This window comes from Tachyglossus aculeatus, chromosome X1, assembly GCF_015852505.1.
Source record: "Tachyglossus aculeatus isolate mTacAcu1 chromosome X1, mTacAcu1.pri, whole genome shotgun sequence".
Taxonomy (NCBI): Eukaryota; Metazoa; Chordata; class Mammalia; order Monotremata; family Tachyglossidae; genus Tachyglossus; species Tachyglossus aculeatus.
In genome coordinates this window covers 32,849,155-32,866,687 of record NC_052101.1, presented here as the reverse complement: position 1 = coordinate 32,866,687, position 17,533 = coordinate 32,849,155, and the positions used below count along the sequence as shown (strand labels likewise).

The following is a 17,533-nucleotide window of genomic DNA, read 5'->3' as shown; positions in this document are numbered from 1 at the left end:
AAATTCATCATTTTTCATTTTTTAAATTTTTCTTAAGTATTTCTGAATTAGGAAGGTCTTACTTCTAGACTGTAAGCCTGCTGAGGGCCGGGATTGTCTCTCTTTATTGCTGAATTGTACTTTTCAAGCACTTAGTACAATGCTCTGCACACAGTAAGAGCTCTATAAATACAAATGAATGAATGCATGAATAGTACATCCTTCATATCAAAATGATTTATTCCCCAAAACTGCCCCCAAAGGATTTTATTAGTGGAAAGATAATTCCCCTAGGATATTCTTGTCTCACTAGGAATAGGATATCCACTATAAGCTCTCTGTAATCACAACAAGTGGAAAACTCAGTTCATTTCTGCTCTATGTTTTCAGATAAATTGGAAAAACATTTTATAGAAACTTGCCATTGCTGGGTCTTTAAGAAATTTGTTGTACCCTCCCCTCCTTGTTTGTATCCAATTTCAGTTCACCAATCCGCAGTTGTTTGAGTATCCTGCTATTATTATTCATTCTTCTCTTTGTGATGGTATTTATTAAGTGCTTATTATGTGCTAAACACTAGGGTGGATTCCAGATAGATTGGATTCAGTCCCTGCCCTACATGGGGCTAACAGGCTTAAACCAGGGGGGGGAATAGGTATTTTATCCCCATTTTATGATGGAGGAAGTTGAGGTACAGAGAAGTTGTTACCTGGTCTAGGACACTCAGCAGAAAAGTACCTCAGCCTAGACTAGATTACAGATCTGCTGATTCCCAATCCCATTCTCAAATGTCTGCTAAAGCATTTGGGTTATGATAAGCACAGGTTTAATGCTGAACTGTATTTGAAGACCTCATTGTAAATCTTATCCCACCATTTAACACAAGTGTTACCAATCAGTAAATCAATGGTATTGACTGAGCACTTACTATGTGTAGAGCACTATAGTAAGTGCTTAGGAGAGTACAATATAACAGAGTTCTGTGGGAGCTCCTGGGCTCCTAGTCATATAAAAGGTTGGTACTGCTATAATGTTAACAATGCAATATTCAGAGTTCATAGCTCATTATGCATAAGGGTCTCTCAGCATGTCGTGTTGATTCCCTGAAAGGGGAAACAAGATCTGAAACCATTAGATGTCTTGAAAATGAAACACATATGGATGTGGTGAGTGATTTTCTGTATTAGCTGCTTTGGTCATCAAAACTCCCTGGGGATCCCTACCCATCTTCTATTTCATAAGCATTTTCCTCTATGCTGTAGACGTTTTCCTCCGTGTGGGGCCTTTCTTCCATTGCCAACTGTGTCCCTGGGCGTTGGGGACTGAACTTTGAGATGGCACTGTAGAAAGAGAATATTAAACAGCTTCATGATTACAGACCCAGGGAACAGACCATGCAAACAAATTTAAAAACAGAGGTGGTAGACATCAGAAGAACTCAAAGCTTTTCAGGTTCAGGATGCCTGTTTAGGAGTTAAGGAGAGAAAAGAAAAAAGAAGCAAACAACCCAGCATTTTGTCAGTCTTCACTGAGTCCTGGAAAACTAAACTGGAGAGAATGGAAGTTGGTCACTTCTCCTTCGTGTGTCCTTGTAGTCAGGATCAGAGGACTAGCTGGGATGGGATCTGAATGCTGGGAAAGAAGGGGGAGGGGAAGATTAGGGAGAGGAATGTCTGGGTGGCTGGAATTTGCACCATGAAGCCTGTTACAAAACAGTATTTATCTCCAATCAGTTGTAGTCATGTTGACAACTGCAACACCCACTGATTGAAAATCCATTTGGAAAATGGTTCAAATTGAATACATCAAATTCAGCTATAGATTTTCATGGCAATTACTCATAAAAGAGAAGACTTGGTTACAAATTGAGCATTTCATTCATTGCCTGTCGATCAAAAGTCATTTCACTGATGTATTAATGTCATCTTTTAATACTGTGCACTTTCACAAAGCCACTGAAAGAACATATAGAGCAGGCATTAGGAATTTCAAATTTGAAAGTGTACTTGAAGTAAAAACTCACACAAATTTGAGTGGGTATGATCTGTATTTTGATCTGCTGGGTATGTTGCCTTATGCATTAAGGGTATTAAAAGTATAGATTGAGAAGAGAAAATGAGAACTTTGGAGAAAAATGCAAAATATTTATAGTGATACAATCCAAATCTATGATATAACAAGCATCGAGGTTTGGTGAAAAAGTTAACTAAAAACTGATTTCAATCTTGGGATATACTTTTTGAGGTTATAAATAATCTCCAGGAAATAATGAAGGGTTTCTAGCAACAGGAACTTTTCTGTGTTCTAGTAAATCACCTATTATTTTCTATGTAATATCAAAACCAAGGCAGAGTCCAAGGAAACCAATTTTAACTGCCTATCATGTTTCTGCATTAAGATGTCTTTGAATTCTTTAAAAAACATTTCTGGTTTCTGTCCTTGCTAATGCTCTATTTATTGCACCCTCTGTGGGAAGAATCTGCTCAACTCAGATCCTAGGATGTGAATGGAATCTAAGAGTAGTATTTTACCTTAAATTCTGCAACTTGCCTCCATTTTTCAAATTCCCTAGAAAGCAAAGCAAATATAACAGTAATAAAGTGAAAATTGAATACGACCTCAAAAGTAGATGCATGAAACAAAAGATTAAATATAAATTTCTATCTATAGCCCTCATTTTGTCTTATGCTGTCGAGTGTCTCCGACCCATAGTGACTCCAGGACGCATCTCTCCCAGAACACCCCATTCTCTATCTGCAATCATTCTGGTAGTGTATCTATAGAGTTTTCTTGGTAAAATTATGGATGTGGTTTACCATTGCCTTCTTCCACGTAGTAAACTTGAGCCTCCTTCCTCAGCTCTCTCCCATGCCGCTGTTGCCCAGCACAGATGAGTTTTGACTTGTAGCAGATTGCCTTCCACTCGCTAGCCCCTGCCCAAGCTAAGAATGAAATGGGTATGCCTCCGCTTGACTCTGTCATCATCATCATCATCAATCGTATTTATTGAGCACTTACTGTGTGCAGAGCACTGTACTAAGCACTTGGGAAGTACAAGTTGGCAACATATAGAGACAGTCCCTACCCAACAGTGGGCTCTGTCTCCCAAAGCCAAGGCTGGTAGAGTACTGGAAACTCTCCAGGTGCTAGCCTGAGGGGGTTATATCTCCTGTTAAGGAGGATGAATAATTCACCACTTCTAGAATTTCTCTAGTGGTGAAAAAACACAATTTATGGTATTTTCAAATTTAAGAATGAAAACGTCCAAATAAGCACTGTACTAATATTAAGAGAAGTGATATTAAGAATTTACATTCCCAGTTTCAGTCATATTTATAAACACATAGCTTCAAATTGCCTAAAGCATTTTACAAATCATTCCTCACAACTTTACCCAATTTTCTATGCTTGTCAAAGACTTATTTTATTATTATTAATAATAATAGTAATAATAATAATAATAATGTGCCAAGCACTGTTCTAAGCACTAAAGTAAATACAAGGTAATCAGGTTGTCCCATGTGGGGCTCACAGACTTTTTACATTTTACCAGTGAAGTAACTCAGGCACAGAGAAGTTAAGTGACTTACCCAATGTCACACAGCTGAGAAGTTGCAGAGCCAGGATTAGAACCCACAGCCTCTGACTCCCAAGCCCGTGCTCTTTCCACTAAGAGAAGCAGCATGGCTCAGTGGAAAGAGCACGGACTTGGGAGTCAGAGGTCATGTGTTCAAATCCCGGCTCCACGGCTGGTCAGCTGTGTGGCTTTGGGCAAGTCACTTAACTTCTCTGTGCCTCAGTTACCTCAGCTGTAAAATGGGGATTAAGATTGTGAGCGCCACATGGGACAACCTGATTACCTTGTATCTTCCCCAGCACTTAGGACAGTGTTTTGCACATAGTAAGTGCTTAACAAATACCAAAATGATGATTATTACTGCTTATTTTACACACTTTATGCCTACCTTCTTATGGTGAGGCACCTAAGCAGTGAAATAGACCCCAGGTACCCAGCAGAGGACAGGTACCCTGTCCTTTGCTCCATTGCTTTAAGGCAGCTTGTTTTGTTGTTCTTTGGAAATCAGTCATATCAGCCTCATTCTTCAAATTCGGCCAGAGGTTAATCTTAAACAATTGCAACTATTAGGTCAAGAATCAGAGTAGAGTTTGTTCCCTGCAATCTCACCCAACATCCACCCTACTGCAACTGTCAACATCCAATAAAGTGCCAGTATTTCCTGGCGATCTGCTAAGCACCAGAGATAAAGAATTCAAAGAGGTATGGTCCCTTTCCTCACAAATATTCCCCCATTCCATGAGGGGATCAGAGCCATATAAGCCTGTGACTGTTGGTCTAAACCACGGAGTAGTTTACCAACATCCCCCGTCACAAGGGACATCGGGATTGTATGCACCTTCCTGAAGAGTGAAAGCTTTAGCTCACTGTGGGCAAGGAACACGGCTACCAACTTTGTTGTACTGTATTTTCCCAAGCACTTAACTGCTCTGTGCATGGTAAGGACTCAATAAATACCACTGATTGATTGATTCCTTGCACACATCCTCAGTCATCCCTACAGCACCATTTGGGGTGGAGTATCTGGGGAGTAACAGTTGCAATGCTGGTGCCCACCCAATGGACCCCAACATCCCTTTGAACACCCTAACTCACGAACCCCAGAAATGTAGGTAGAGTTGCTCAGCCCCGAGAGATCCTAAGCCAGGAGACTTAGGATGACTTGGTTTTGTTCTCTGTCTCCCCCTTCTAGACTGTGAGCCCACTGTTGGGTAGGGACTGTCTCTATATGTTGCCAACTTGTACTTCCCAAGCGCTTAGTACAGTGCTGTGCACACAGTAAGCGCTCAATAAATACGATTGATTGATTGAGACACTTTTTGGCTGAGTTGACAGCCCTGCTCTCTCTGCTTAGCAGTGGGGCTCAGTGGATAGATCACGAATCTGGGAGTCCGAAGGACCTGAGTTCTAATCCTGGCTCCTCCACGTGTCTGCTATGTGACTTTGGGCAAGTCACTTCACTTCTCTGGGCCTCAGCGACCTCATCTGTAAAATGGGGATTAAGAGTGTGATCGCATGTGGGACAAGGACTGGGCCCACAAGTAAGGCTCAACAAGTACCATAATTGTTATTATTATCATTACCAGGGGCAACTGGAGTTTTCTAGTAGTCTCTAAGCCAGAGAGCTCTCCCTGTCATGTGTTTCCTTTGAAGAGTGAGTTGAGAAAAAATCCTGCAGCTTCAAGGGAGTTAAAATGTGCCTCCTAAACCAGATAATCAGAGACAGCACACACACAACACACACACACCCCACCCCCGAAACCCATAATAATAACAGCGATGGCATTTGTTAAGCGCTTACTGTGTGCCAAGTACTATTCTAAGCGCTGGGGGAGATACAAGATAATCAGGTTGTCCTTCATGGGGCTCACAATCTTAATCCCCATTTTACAGATGAGGGAACTGAGGCACAGAGAAGTTAAGTGACTTAACCAAAGTCACACAGCCGGTAAGTGGCGGAGCCAGGATTAGAACCCATGACCTCTGACTCCCAAGCCTGTGCTTTTTCCACTGAGCCACGCTGCTTCCCATCTAAGGTGTTTTTTTCCAAATCTATATGGAAAAATAGTAGCAGGGAAATATTTTTAATGACTTCACTTTACTGTTTTTGTTCTGAGACTTACTCAACAATAGTGATTGTGTCAAGGAATCCAGCCCCTCAAGGAAAATCAAGGCATAGAACCCAGCATTTAGGTAGCTAAGTGAACCCAGAGGACCTGAATCCTGAACCCAACTCACTCATTTGTCTGCTGTGTGACCTTGGGCAAGTCACTTAACTTCTCTCTGTCTCAGTTACCTCATCTGTAAAATGGAGATTAAGACTGTGAGCTCCATGTGGGACAGGGACGGTACCAACTGATTACGATGCACCTGTCCCAGGGCTTAGTACAGTGCCTGGCACACAAGAAATGCTCAATAAATACCATCTAAACTAAGGAAGTGAAGCTTCTTATCCAAGAGGTCCCCTCCAGGGGCCAGTGCAGTGTGGAAGGTGTTTCTGAATCTACTTACTTTTGAAAATAATTACAGCAAGGAGCGTGAAGAGAGATAAACCAACTAAGGTACTGATGCCAATATACACTGCTGTTGCCCTTGTGTTCATGTCTTGAGGCTCCTTTGTCATTTTCTGGGGAAACACCAACAAAATTTGAAGTTGCAAGAGTCTGGAACAGAAAAGTCTCACATACATTGCTAGATTGATGAGATCGGTTTTCTCACATCTCTCAAGGAGCCATTGAGCTAGAAGTTCTCCCCCACTTCCCCTGAGACGACCTGTAAAACGCAACCATTTCAGAAAGATATTCTCTTTTAGGTGAAATTGCATTGATCACAAGACACTGTCTGTTGAAACAAAGAAATAAATTTAAAACCCCCCAAAAAACCAGTTCAGGTACCCACAACTTACTAAATTCCCCAAAGAGGCAAAGTGTTTGTTGGCAGTGGGACTACTGTGTCTTGTGAGAAGCAGCGTGGCTCAGTGGAAACAGCACGGGCTTGGGAGTCAAAGGTCATGGGTTCTAATCCTGGCTCCGCCACTTACCAGCTGTGTGACTTTGGGTGAGTCACTTAACTTCTCTGTGCCTCAGTTACCTCATCTGTAAAATGGGGATTAAGATTTTGAGCCCCACGTGGGACAACTTGTATCCCCCCAGTGCTTAGAACAGTGCTTTTCACATAGTAGGCGCTTAACAAATATCATCATTATTATTATTGTGGGTCCTCTAGGTACCCCAGGATTCCCAGAAGTTAAGGACAGTCTTAGGGAATCCCCTCCAGCAAGACTCCCTCTCCACTGTCACTGATAAAATCTACTAGTACTCCTGAACCTTATGGTGACTTGGATTTATGGCCTAGTGGACAGAGCACAGGCCCGGGAGTCAGAAAGTCATGGGTTCTAATCCCGGCTCCACCACTTGTCTGCTGTGTGACCTTGGGCAAGTCACTTAACGTCTCTGGGCCTCAGTTACCTCACCTGTAAAGTGGGGAGTGAGACTGGGAGCCCCATGTGGGACAGGGACTGTGTCCAACCCAATTTGTTTGTATCCTCCCCAGCGCTTACAACAGTGCTTGGCACATAGTAAGCACCTAACAAATGCCATTATTATTATATTATAAACTCTGGGACTAGAATGGAGGCTCAAAGTGGCCTTGAGAATCTATTCTGGGCCATAGGTCCACTCAGACAGAAACAGGCTAAGTCAAGGCCTGATTCAGGATCCAACTGGGCTGTGAGCTGTTCCTGGAAAGCCGGGCTCCCCCTGGGCCTGCCTTGGAGGTCATCAAAACTTGCAGCACCCCCCAAAACTGATCCAGTTACCCCAGGGCCCTTCAGATCTCACAGGAATGATGGGCTCTGGCAGGAAAATAGATGCTTACGGTTGAAGTTTGATTCTGGTGACTGCTTGAAGTGTAATTTCTTGTGAAAGTCACTGCAGAACAAAGAGAGTAAAACCCAGTTATAATCTCTAAGGGGTGCTGTGATTTGTCTCTGTATAGTCTAATCATCTGGAGAAAGTTGGTCTCTCTGCTGATGAATGCAGTGATCCACAAAATAGATGCGAATGGAAAAGTAAGAAAAGTTTCCTGATGCTTCAAAAAATAACTGATTGTAAACTCAGTGTTCTTACATATTCATCAACCTTAAGATTAGCAGGTTTTTTTGCAAGAAAAAAAAAACAGGAGAGTCTCCATGAGAAATGAGGAAGCTTCATACTGAGAGAGCATGCCAAGAGCAAAAGAAACCCAGTCAGAGTGAACCTTCATATGGTTCCTTTTGTCTACAAGGAAGTAAAAGTCTATTCTCTGAACTGCTTTAATTGGCACAAAGCGGTTATGACCCTTCCCATTCAATTTTGTTTGGTTATCAGATCCAAATTTTTGGTTATCTACACAATCCTTGGGCTCATTTATCAAATTTCTACTGTAATAAAACTTAGAAGATTCCTGAGTATCATTAACTCATCTTCATTCTTATACAAAGTAGATGAGGTGCATGGAGGCCAGCCACCTCTCCATGCCATTCCTGATAAGGTCATTAAGCCTGGACTAGTTTCCAATTCCATCTTGAAGCCACCTCTTTCCCCTTTTTTTATTTTTATGGCATTTATTAAGTGCTTATTATGTGCCAGGCACTGTATAAGCTAATTAAGTTGGACACAGTCCATGCCCTACATGGGGCTCACAGCCTTAATCCCTCTTTTACAGAAGAGGCCCAGAGTAGTTAAGTGACTTGGCCAAGGTCACCCAGCAGACAAGTGGCAGAGCTGGGATTAGAATGCCAATTTTGCCCAATCAACTCAAAGCTCACTTCTTTAGGAAGTGCTCTGGTTTAAATAAGATCTGCCCTATCTCCTGTATAATCTTTGGAATCAAGAATAGTCACGAAAACCTAACAAAAAACTTACATTAGGACAGCCCATCAGAAGTCACCTAACTTTTCTCCTGTTTCAACTGCCACATTCAGATCACATGGGCTGGTGTTACCCAGAGAGCAAGCCCCCACCACAATCCAGGGCTACACTGAGCCAAAAGGGTCAAGAAGAGCAGACTGTGGACTTCCCTTTTTCTCTTCACTATCATTCATTCATTCATTTAATTGTATTTATTGAATGCATACCGTGTGCAGAGCACTGTACCAAGCGCTTGAGAGAGTACAATACAATAATAAACAGACACATCCTGTGCCCATGATGAGCTCTCAGTAATCCTCCCGGAGTGAAGGGCAGAAGAAAGCCCAGTAAATACTAAGACATAAGTGCTGCTGAAATAAAATTATTTTTATTGTTGATATTTCTGGCTGATAATACCTCTGAATCTCTTTAGACAACATGGGGAGCTAAAGGTCTATTCTGTTTTGACTAAGTGATTATGTTTTGAGTACCCTGACTATAAACAGACTTGGCAAGATCCTTTCTAAATCCTTCTAAGGCATAGGTATAGCCTTCACAGACAGGTCAAATATTACCCCATCTGTAAGGTAGGGGTTATCTTACTCTTATCTTATAGCTGTGCTTAGGTTATTGTATTACCTAAAAGGGAATTTAAAACATGAAAACACGTGGTGGGACTTAAGTAAACATGGATCTTCACCACAGAAAAAAATGTCCACTCTGGAAAGAGAGGAAGGTCTGATGTAGAGAAGAAGCATGACCTAGTGTCAAAAATAAGATGTGCTTTCAATTTGACCTTAAGTAAATCATTTAATTCCTCCATGCCTCCATTTCCTCATTTGTAAAATGGGGATTAAATACCTACCTGTCCATGTTTCCCCCTAGTCAGTGAGCCCCATGTATGACAGGGGCTGTTTCTGGTCTGCTTATCATGTATCTACTCCAGCGCTTAGCACAGTGCTTGATACAAAGCAGACATTTTTCTAATTCCACAATTGTTATTATTATCATCATCATCATCATCATTGTTATTATTATCATTACAATGTTCTTGAACATCTTCCCAAGACTTTCATATCCAATTCTCACTTTCATGAGATTACAGTATTTTTGGTCAAGCTAGATTATGTTACTGCTTGTAGCTTTTCAGATAAATTCTAAAATGCTCTTAAAAATTATAGGTTTCCAGAATGAGTAAAGGACTTTGGAACCAGCAGTTGCAAAGTAATAATAATAACAATAATAATAATGGGCTTACTATGTGCCAAGCACTGAATAGTAAGCACTTAACAAATCCCATAATTATTATTATGTGCCAAGCACTGAACTAAACAAGGGGGTAGATACAATGCAATCAGATCAGACACAGTTTCTTTACTAGGCTCACAGCCTACAGGAAAAACAACAGGTATTTAATCTCCACTTAGCCGATGAGGGAATTGAAGCACAGAGAAGTTAAGTGACTTGGATAAGGTCACACAACAGGCAAGTGATGGAGTCAGGATTAGAACCAGGTCTCCTGCCTCCCAGGCCTGAATTATTTCCAAATATAAAAGAAAAATTTGATTTGTGTGTCTGACATCAAGTAATTCAGTGTAATTCACTAAGGTTAGGGGTTTTCAGCGTGAGTATTCCCTGCGGTATTTATCACATCAAGCTGAAAACCCACTTCACTGTCACTTTGTCCCTCCCTCACTTCTCCTTCTTCCCCTCCACCCTCCAGGGGCCATTCTTCTGGAAAATGGCACTCAATCAATCAATCAATTGTATTTATTGAGTGCTTACTGTGTGCAGAGCACTGTACTAAGCGCTTGGGAAGTACAGGTTGGCAACATATAGAGACAGTCCCTACCCAACAGTGGGCTCACAGTCTAGAAGGGGGAGAAGACTCAATGGCTTGAAGACTTCCCTACCTCTTGACATTTGTCTTACCTGTCAATCTTCTCACATATACTCATGCCCTGTTATCACTTCACACGCAAAGTCAAAGGGTTGTAAGTCATTCTAGCTCTGACTTTTTCTTGCTCCCATTAAGAATTCTCCCAAGTCCAGAATTAAGATGAGAGCGTCTCTGCCCGGCATGTTACCTGAATTGTGTTCCTCCGTGGGGACATTAGCTGGAAGAATTGAAGTGGTACCCTTGGCTGTGGTTAGAACAGGAGAAGGCTTGGCTGGCATTACAAATAAAATAAAACAGTGAAGAGTCTAACAAAAAAAATTCATTTTAATTAAGCAAAAATCACAATAAATACAAATTTCTAGAAATGGAAAATGAACAATGTAACCCAAAATCTCATAATCTGTTGGGCTAGCACTGAGTTCCAAAATTTATTCATGAGCATTTAGCCCTACAATTAGCATTTCTTGCCACTGATTATGGAAATAATATTTATTAAGCACTTCACTTTACTAACCACTTGGAAAAGTATAATCAATCAATTGAATTTACTGAGCCCTTACTATGTGCAGAGCACTTACTAAGCACTTGGGAGAGTACAGTACAACAGAATCAGACACGTTCCCTGCCCATAATGAGCTACAACAGAAGCACAAGTCAACAAAAACCTTTCGGCCCTCATTACCTAAAAAACATTTGCCTGTGCTGTTATTTCCACAGTTTCCTGACCATTAGCCAAACTTTAGTGGGGCAGAGCTGAATTAACTAACATAGAAACACCTGGGGACTTGCCCAGCTGCAGGGATTGTGCCACAGTTAACTAAAAACTTAGTCACCACATCTACCCTCACCTCTTGAATCTTCTGTCCGGGTTTATTACAGCTTTGCCTTAAGAGAGTGGGCATGTACCCTCCAAGTGGGACAGGGAAGGGGCCAAATTCAGCCTAAAGCTACTTGGAGCTTTCACCATCCAGGACAAGACTATAAGCTCACTGTGGGCAGGGAACATGTTTATCAACTCAGTTATATTGCTATATTATACTCTCCTAAGTGCTTAGTACAGTGCTCTGCACACAGTTGTGTTCAATTGATTGATGGATTGATCGGACTCACCGGAACCAAGGTTCAGGAATATTCATTAGTCTTCCTAATCATTTAACATCCTTATTCCTACCCGAGCTTCTTTTCTTAAGGTCAGACAACCTTCCCATGTTTGTTCAAACTTGTGAGGCTTTGTTTATAACTAGCATTTTCCATGTGCTAGTCTTCAAAATGAAAATGAGAAGCAGCGTGGCTCAGTGGAAAGAGCCCGGGCTTTGGAGTCAGAGGTCATGGGTTCAAATCCTGGCTCCGCCAACTGTCAGCTGTGTGACTTTGGGCAAGTCACTTAACTTCTCTGAGCCTCAGTTACCTCATCTGTAAAAAATGGGGATTAAGACTGTGAGCCCCCCGGGGGACAACCTATCACCTTGTAACCTTCCCAGCGCTTAGAACAGTGCTTTGCACATATTAAGCGCTTAATGAATGCCATTATAAAAAAAAACCCATTCAGGAGTTAAATCCAAGTCTTCAGTGGCTCTTATGTCTTGTCCTGTCTTATGCGGTCGAGTCGTTTCTGACCCATAGCGACACCACGGACACATCTCTCCCAAAACACCCCTCTCTCCATCTGCAATTGTTCTGGTAGTGGATCCATAGAATTTTCTTGGTAAAAACATGGAAGTGGTTTACCATTGCTGCCTTCCGCACAGTAAACTCGAGTCGCCACCTCAACTCTCTTCCATGCCGCTGCTGCCCAGCACAGGTGAGTTTTGACTTGTAGCAGATTGCCTTCCACTTGCTAGCCACTGCCCAAGCTAGGAATGGAATGGATAGGTCTCTGCTTGACTCTCCCTCCCATAGCTGAGACTGGTAGAGTACTGGAAACTCTCCAGGTGTGACTCTGAGAGGGGTGTACATTTCTTTAAACTTGGTTAGATTGAAAGATCCTTGAGACTGGGGATCTTATCTACTAATTCTACTGTATTCCCCAAAGGGCATAGTACAGTGCTCTGCACAGAGTAAGCACTCAATAAATACAACTGATTGATAATCATTAATGTCTTTTGGCTCTTCCTACAGCTTCCTTCTGTCACCCTTTCCCCTAGCTAGCCAATCAATCGATCAACGATATTTATTGGGCACTTACTGTGGGCAGAACACCATACTAAGCGCTTGGGAGAATACAACATTCAATTTTTTGGCTTCAGATCTGTTATTTGTCTGGACAAACAGTTGTGTTCCACTCCAACCTAAAAATAGAGCGTTCCAGTCATGCTGACCATGCATCAGTCAAATGATTGAACTGCACAATTATTGTGGACTAGCCCTCACACTATTGTGAACAGAAATAGCTGGTCAGAGGCACAACAGAGGTTGCACCCAAGGCATTGCCAGGAGAGACACCGTAAGCAGGTGACACGAGGATACAAAAGGGCACAAGGCCACCCCAGCTTTCCAGTGGAGAATCGGGCCAAGGCTACTTATCTACATGGGGGGAGGAAAGCAGGGTGGAGCTGGGAAAATAACAGGGGGACATCATTCCAACCTCCACTAAGAACCCCCTCTACGCCATGGGGACAGGGTAGTATCCAGCATGGGCCTCCCAAACTGGGAAAAGGAGATGGGATGCCTGATTGGCAGGACATCTCTACCTGGATGTCCCCCTAAAACCTCAACTTTAACACGTCCAAAACAGAATGCCTCATCTTCCCAGCCAAGCCCTGTAATACCCCATCTTTCCCAACACTGTAGAAAGTGTCCTTAACTTCCCTTTATAATAACAATAATGATTATTATTATCATTATGGTATTTGTTAAGTCCTTACTATGGGCCGAGCACTGTTCTAAGCACTGGGGCAGATACAAGGTAATCAGGTTGTCCCGTGAGGGGCTCACAGTTTTAATCTCCATTTCACAGATGAGGTAGCTGAGGCACAGAGAAGTTAAGTGGCTTGCCCAAGGTCACACAGCAGACAAGAGGCAGAGCCGGGATTAGAATCCATGTCCTCTGACTCCCAAGCTCATGCTCTTCCCAATAAGCTACATTATCCTTGACTCGTCTCTCTCATTCAGCCCACATATTTTAACTGTTGCCAAATCCTGTCAGTTCTACTTTCACATCGCTAAAATCTGTCTTTTCTTCTCCAGTCAAACTGCTACCATGCTGATCCAAACCCTGTCATAACCTGCTTTGAGTACTGCATCAGCCTCTTCACTTACCATCCTGCCTCCTGTCTACCCCCTCTCCAGTCCTTAATTCACTCTGCTGCCTAGATCTCTTTTCTAAAAAAATCTCAGTCCATGTCTCCCCACTCAAAAATTTCAAGTGGTGAGCCATCTAATTCCACATCAAATGGAAAGTCCTTATGTCAGCTTTAAAGTACTCAATCTGCACATCCCCTCTTACTTTACTTCCCTAATTTTCAACTACAACCGAGCCTTGCATGCTTTGCTCCTCTAATGCTAACCTCCTCACCATACTTCGATCTCGTCTAGCATACCCCTAACCCCTTGTCCACAGCCTTCATCTGGCTTGGAATTTCTTGACCATTCACATCTGACAAACCATCACCCTCTTCACCTTCAAAGCCTTATTAAAATCACGATTTCCCCAAGAGCTCTTCCATGATGAAACCTTCATTTTCCCTACTCTTTCTCCCTTCTGCATTGCTCTTGAACTTGGATTTGTATACTTTGTCAGACCCACTATATTTATTTACATATTCATAATTTATTTTAATGTCTGTCATCCCCTCTAGGACTATTAAGCTCCTTGTGGGCAGGAAACGGGTCTACCAACTCTGTTTACTGTACTCTCCCAAAAGTTTAGTACCATGCTCTGTAGACAGCAAACAGTCAATAAACACCATTTATTGCCTGATTGATTGTCAGCCGTGGCTTTTGCACTGCCTATCTTTGTGACTTGGGGCGGCAGGGCAGAATTGGGAGAGTCACTTGGCTCACTTCTCCCATACTCTGGGGGCCCAAAGTGAGGCGGGGGAGCCAGCATGGGGTGCTTCTCTCCAGGTGTGTCTCTTGTGCTCTGCAGTCTTGCCCAACAGCCCTCTTTATCCCCCAGGGCAAGGTAATGACTTTGGAGTGGAGGCAGGACCAAGATGAAACCAGAGAGAAGGCCTCCATGACATCACAAGCAGTGTCTGTATAATGATGTCACTGCACTGCACTGCAGTGCTTTGTGCCAAGTGATATAATGACATCACTGCACCACATGATGTAATAGCACCATGAGGAGAGGGGTCCACAAGACATAGAGGCCCCACAGCCCACGGCAGGATTAATCTGGCCCACTTTCGCAGTGCAAAAATTAGTGATGAGAAAAGCTGTACAAACTGCTTTTCAGTTCTTATGGAATTAAAGATCGAAACGACTTCACAAGAGGCTACCAAGAGCTGGCCAACCAATGAGGGCAACACAGTCATCCTTCATCAGAGAATCAGAATTTTGAAAAGAAATTTGGTATGTTTCCATATCTGTCCACAGACTTATACCCTGTGAGATGTTCTTAGAGGAGAGAACTCACCTTGCCAAATCTCCAGTTCCCGGTTATTTTTCTCATCGTTAAACCAACCAGCGATCTCTACCCGGCAGCAATACATCCCGCTATCTGCTTTTGTCACCCCAGTTATAGTCAGAGAAACATTCCCTTTGAGGAGATTCCCCTTTAAATTGTATCTGCTGTTGCTTTGGAAGATCACTTTCTTTCCATCCGTCTTGACGATTGTATCCCCACAGCCATTTAAGTGGCATCTTCCACGGCCCCAGCACACGGATGTGAGGTCATTTGGATTTTGCACCAAGTATGAGCAGGGTAACGTGGCATCGTCACCCACTTTTTTCACTATTTTTTCAGATACTGAGAGATCTGTGGGAAAAGGTAAAATAATAACAGTAAAAGATAAATAATGGAGAGGAGTGGCTATATTTTGTAAGAGCTAAAACAAGGAGTCCAAATAAAATGTTCAAATGAATGTTCCCTAAATGACACTCATGATCGCCACAGCACATTTGTACATATCCCTGTATTCAGTTACTTCCATTACCTGCAATTTATTTTAATGTCTGTCTTTCCTGCTAGACCTTAAGTTCCTTGAGAGCAGGGATTGCATCTACCAACTTAATTGTACTCTCCCAAGGACTTAGTACGGTTCTCTGCACAAAGTAAGCACTCAATAAATATCATCAATGATTTACATGAATAATGGTTCTACTGTGAGGATTCTGGTTTTGTAACGGAGACAGTAGATGAAATATCGTTAGTTCTTCAGGGGTAAGTCACTATGACTGGGTAAAATAATAAAGAGTAATAGTTGTTCCCTAGGAAAATAACTAAATTATTTGTCCGCTGGATTAAATATTAATCATAACACTATCACTTAGCTAAGCCCTGAAAATACAAGTATGAACTCTAGGTAGAAACAGTGAAAAAGAGCATGCTTTCATTTCAGCCCGCAGACACTTCCCGGCACTTTGATCCCATCAGTTACCAAGTGACAACAACAGCCTTCCCATAGAAGTAGTAATGGTAACATTTATTGAGTGTCCACTTGGGACTGTGGCCTGTATTAGGCATTTGGGAAGTTCAGAATAAAGAAGCGGCATGTTCCCAATCCACACGCAGTTTACATTGTAATGAGAGAGCCAAAAACAAAAAATAGGCTTCTCATAAAGTTACTAGAGAAGTAACATGGCCTAGTGGATAGAGCAGGGGCTTGGGAGTCAGAGGACCTGGGTTCTAATTCCAACTCCGCCACTTGACTGATGTGAGACCTTGGTCAAGTCACTTCACTTCTCTGTGCCTCAGTTACCTCATCTGTCAAATGGGGATTAAGACTGTGAGCCCCCATGTGGGACAGGAACTGTGTCCAACCCAGTTTTCTTGTATCCACCCCAGTGCTTAATACAGTGCCTGGCACGTAGTAAGCGCTTAAGAAATACCGGAATTGTTATTATACTTATAATTACTGAACCTTCCAGCCCTTTCTGTCATCCTTTCTTATCTACAAAGTTGTAATAGAGCCTCTGTTTCTTTACCTGTAATTATCAGCGTCAGGATCCAGCTGAGTAAGAAATGAAGAGACATGCCATCTGCTGAAGAAAAGCCAGGGAACAGACGGGTTTATTCACAGCACCCAGGGTTTAATTCCCCAATTTAACTTCTGCTCCTCATGAATGACTGCCCCTGGGTCAAGTCACATGATGATCACCCGAGAGACACAAAGTTGAAACAGTTCCTCTAAGCGTTATTAGCTCATAACTGCAGGGTCTTTACGTTCAGGAAATGAAGAAAAGGAAAACATCATATTTGGGGTTTAGCCACCAAGTATTACTTCTAACCACATAGTCTTCCTGTAAAGGAAAAGGGGTGCTGCTGAGAATTGGAAAGAGCAATATGATATCTCAGATAAAATATGGAGGAAAATGATCCTTACCCTATTGGGGTTATCCACAGTTCGTGATCTTAGAAGGAATCAATCAATCAATCAATGTCATATTTATTGAGTGCTTACTGTGTGCAGAGCACTGTACTAAGCACTTGGGAAGTACAAGTTGGAAACATATAGAGACAGTCCCTACCCAACAGTGGGCTCACAGTCTAAAAGGGGGAGACAGAGAACAAAACCAAACATACTAACAAAATAAAGTAAATAGAATAGATATGTACAAGTAAAATAAATAAATAAATAAATAGAGTAATAAATATGTACAGACATATATACATATATACAAGTGGTGTGGGGAAGGGAAGGAGGTAAGATGGGGGGGCTGGAGAGGGGGACGAGGGGGAGAGGAAGGAAGGGGCTCAGTCTGGGAAGGCTTCCTGAAGGAGGCGAGCTCTCAGTAGGGCCTTGAAGGGAGGAAGAGAGCTAACTTGGCGGATGGGCAGAGGGAGGGCATTCCAGGCCCGGGGGATGACGTGGGGGTCGATGGCGGGACAGGAGAGAACGAGGCACGGTGAGGAGATTAACGGCGGAGGAGTGGAGGGTGTGGCGTGGGCTGCAGAAGATGAGAAGGGCGGTGAGGTAGGAGGGAGCGAGGTGATGGACAGCCTTGAAGCCGAGGGTGAGGAGTTTCTGCCTGATGCGCAAGAAACATAGATCAAGCACTATAGTATGGGCTTGTTTTGAACTA

General features: G+C 42.6%; 1 protein-coding gene and 1 non-coding gene across 3 annotated transcripts; both read right to left on the bottom strand.

Moving 5' to 3' along the window:
* Positions 1-616: 616 nt before the first annotated feature.
* On the bottom strand, positions 617-16,510 carry LOC119919485 (hepatitis A virus cellular receptor 2 homolog). Of its 2 annotated transcripts, XM_038739929.1 has the most exons (7): positions 16,436-16,510; positions 14,925-15,266; positions 10,533-10,616; positions 7,433-7,485; positions 6,068-6,182; positions 2,511-2,547; positions 617-1,319 (listed from the first exon to the last, which is right to left on the bottom strand). In XM_038739929.1, the coding sequence occupies exons 1-7, from the start codon at positions 16,482-16,484 to the stop codon at positions 1,199-1,201; spliced, it is 801 nt and encodes a 266-aa protein (XP_038595857.1). In that variant the 5' UTR covers positions 16,485-16,510; the 3' UTR covers positions 617-1,198. The 2 variants fall into 2 exon arrangements, with proteins under 2 accessions (XP_038595857.1, XP_038595858.1); XM_038739930.1 differs by lacking the exon at positions 10,533-10,616.
* LOC119920348 lies at positions 12,157-12,294 on the bottom strand. The gene has a single exon (XR_005448101.1). It is a non-coding gene; the product is annotated as a small nucleolar RNA SNORA7 (small nucleolar RNA).
* Positions 16,511-17,533: the final 1,023 nt, after the last annotated feature.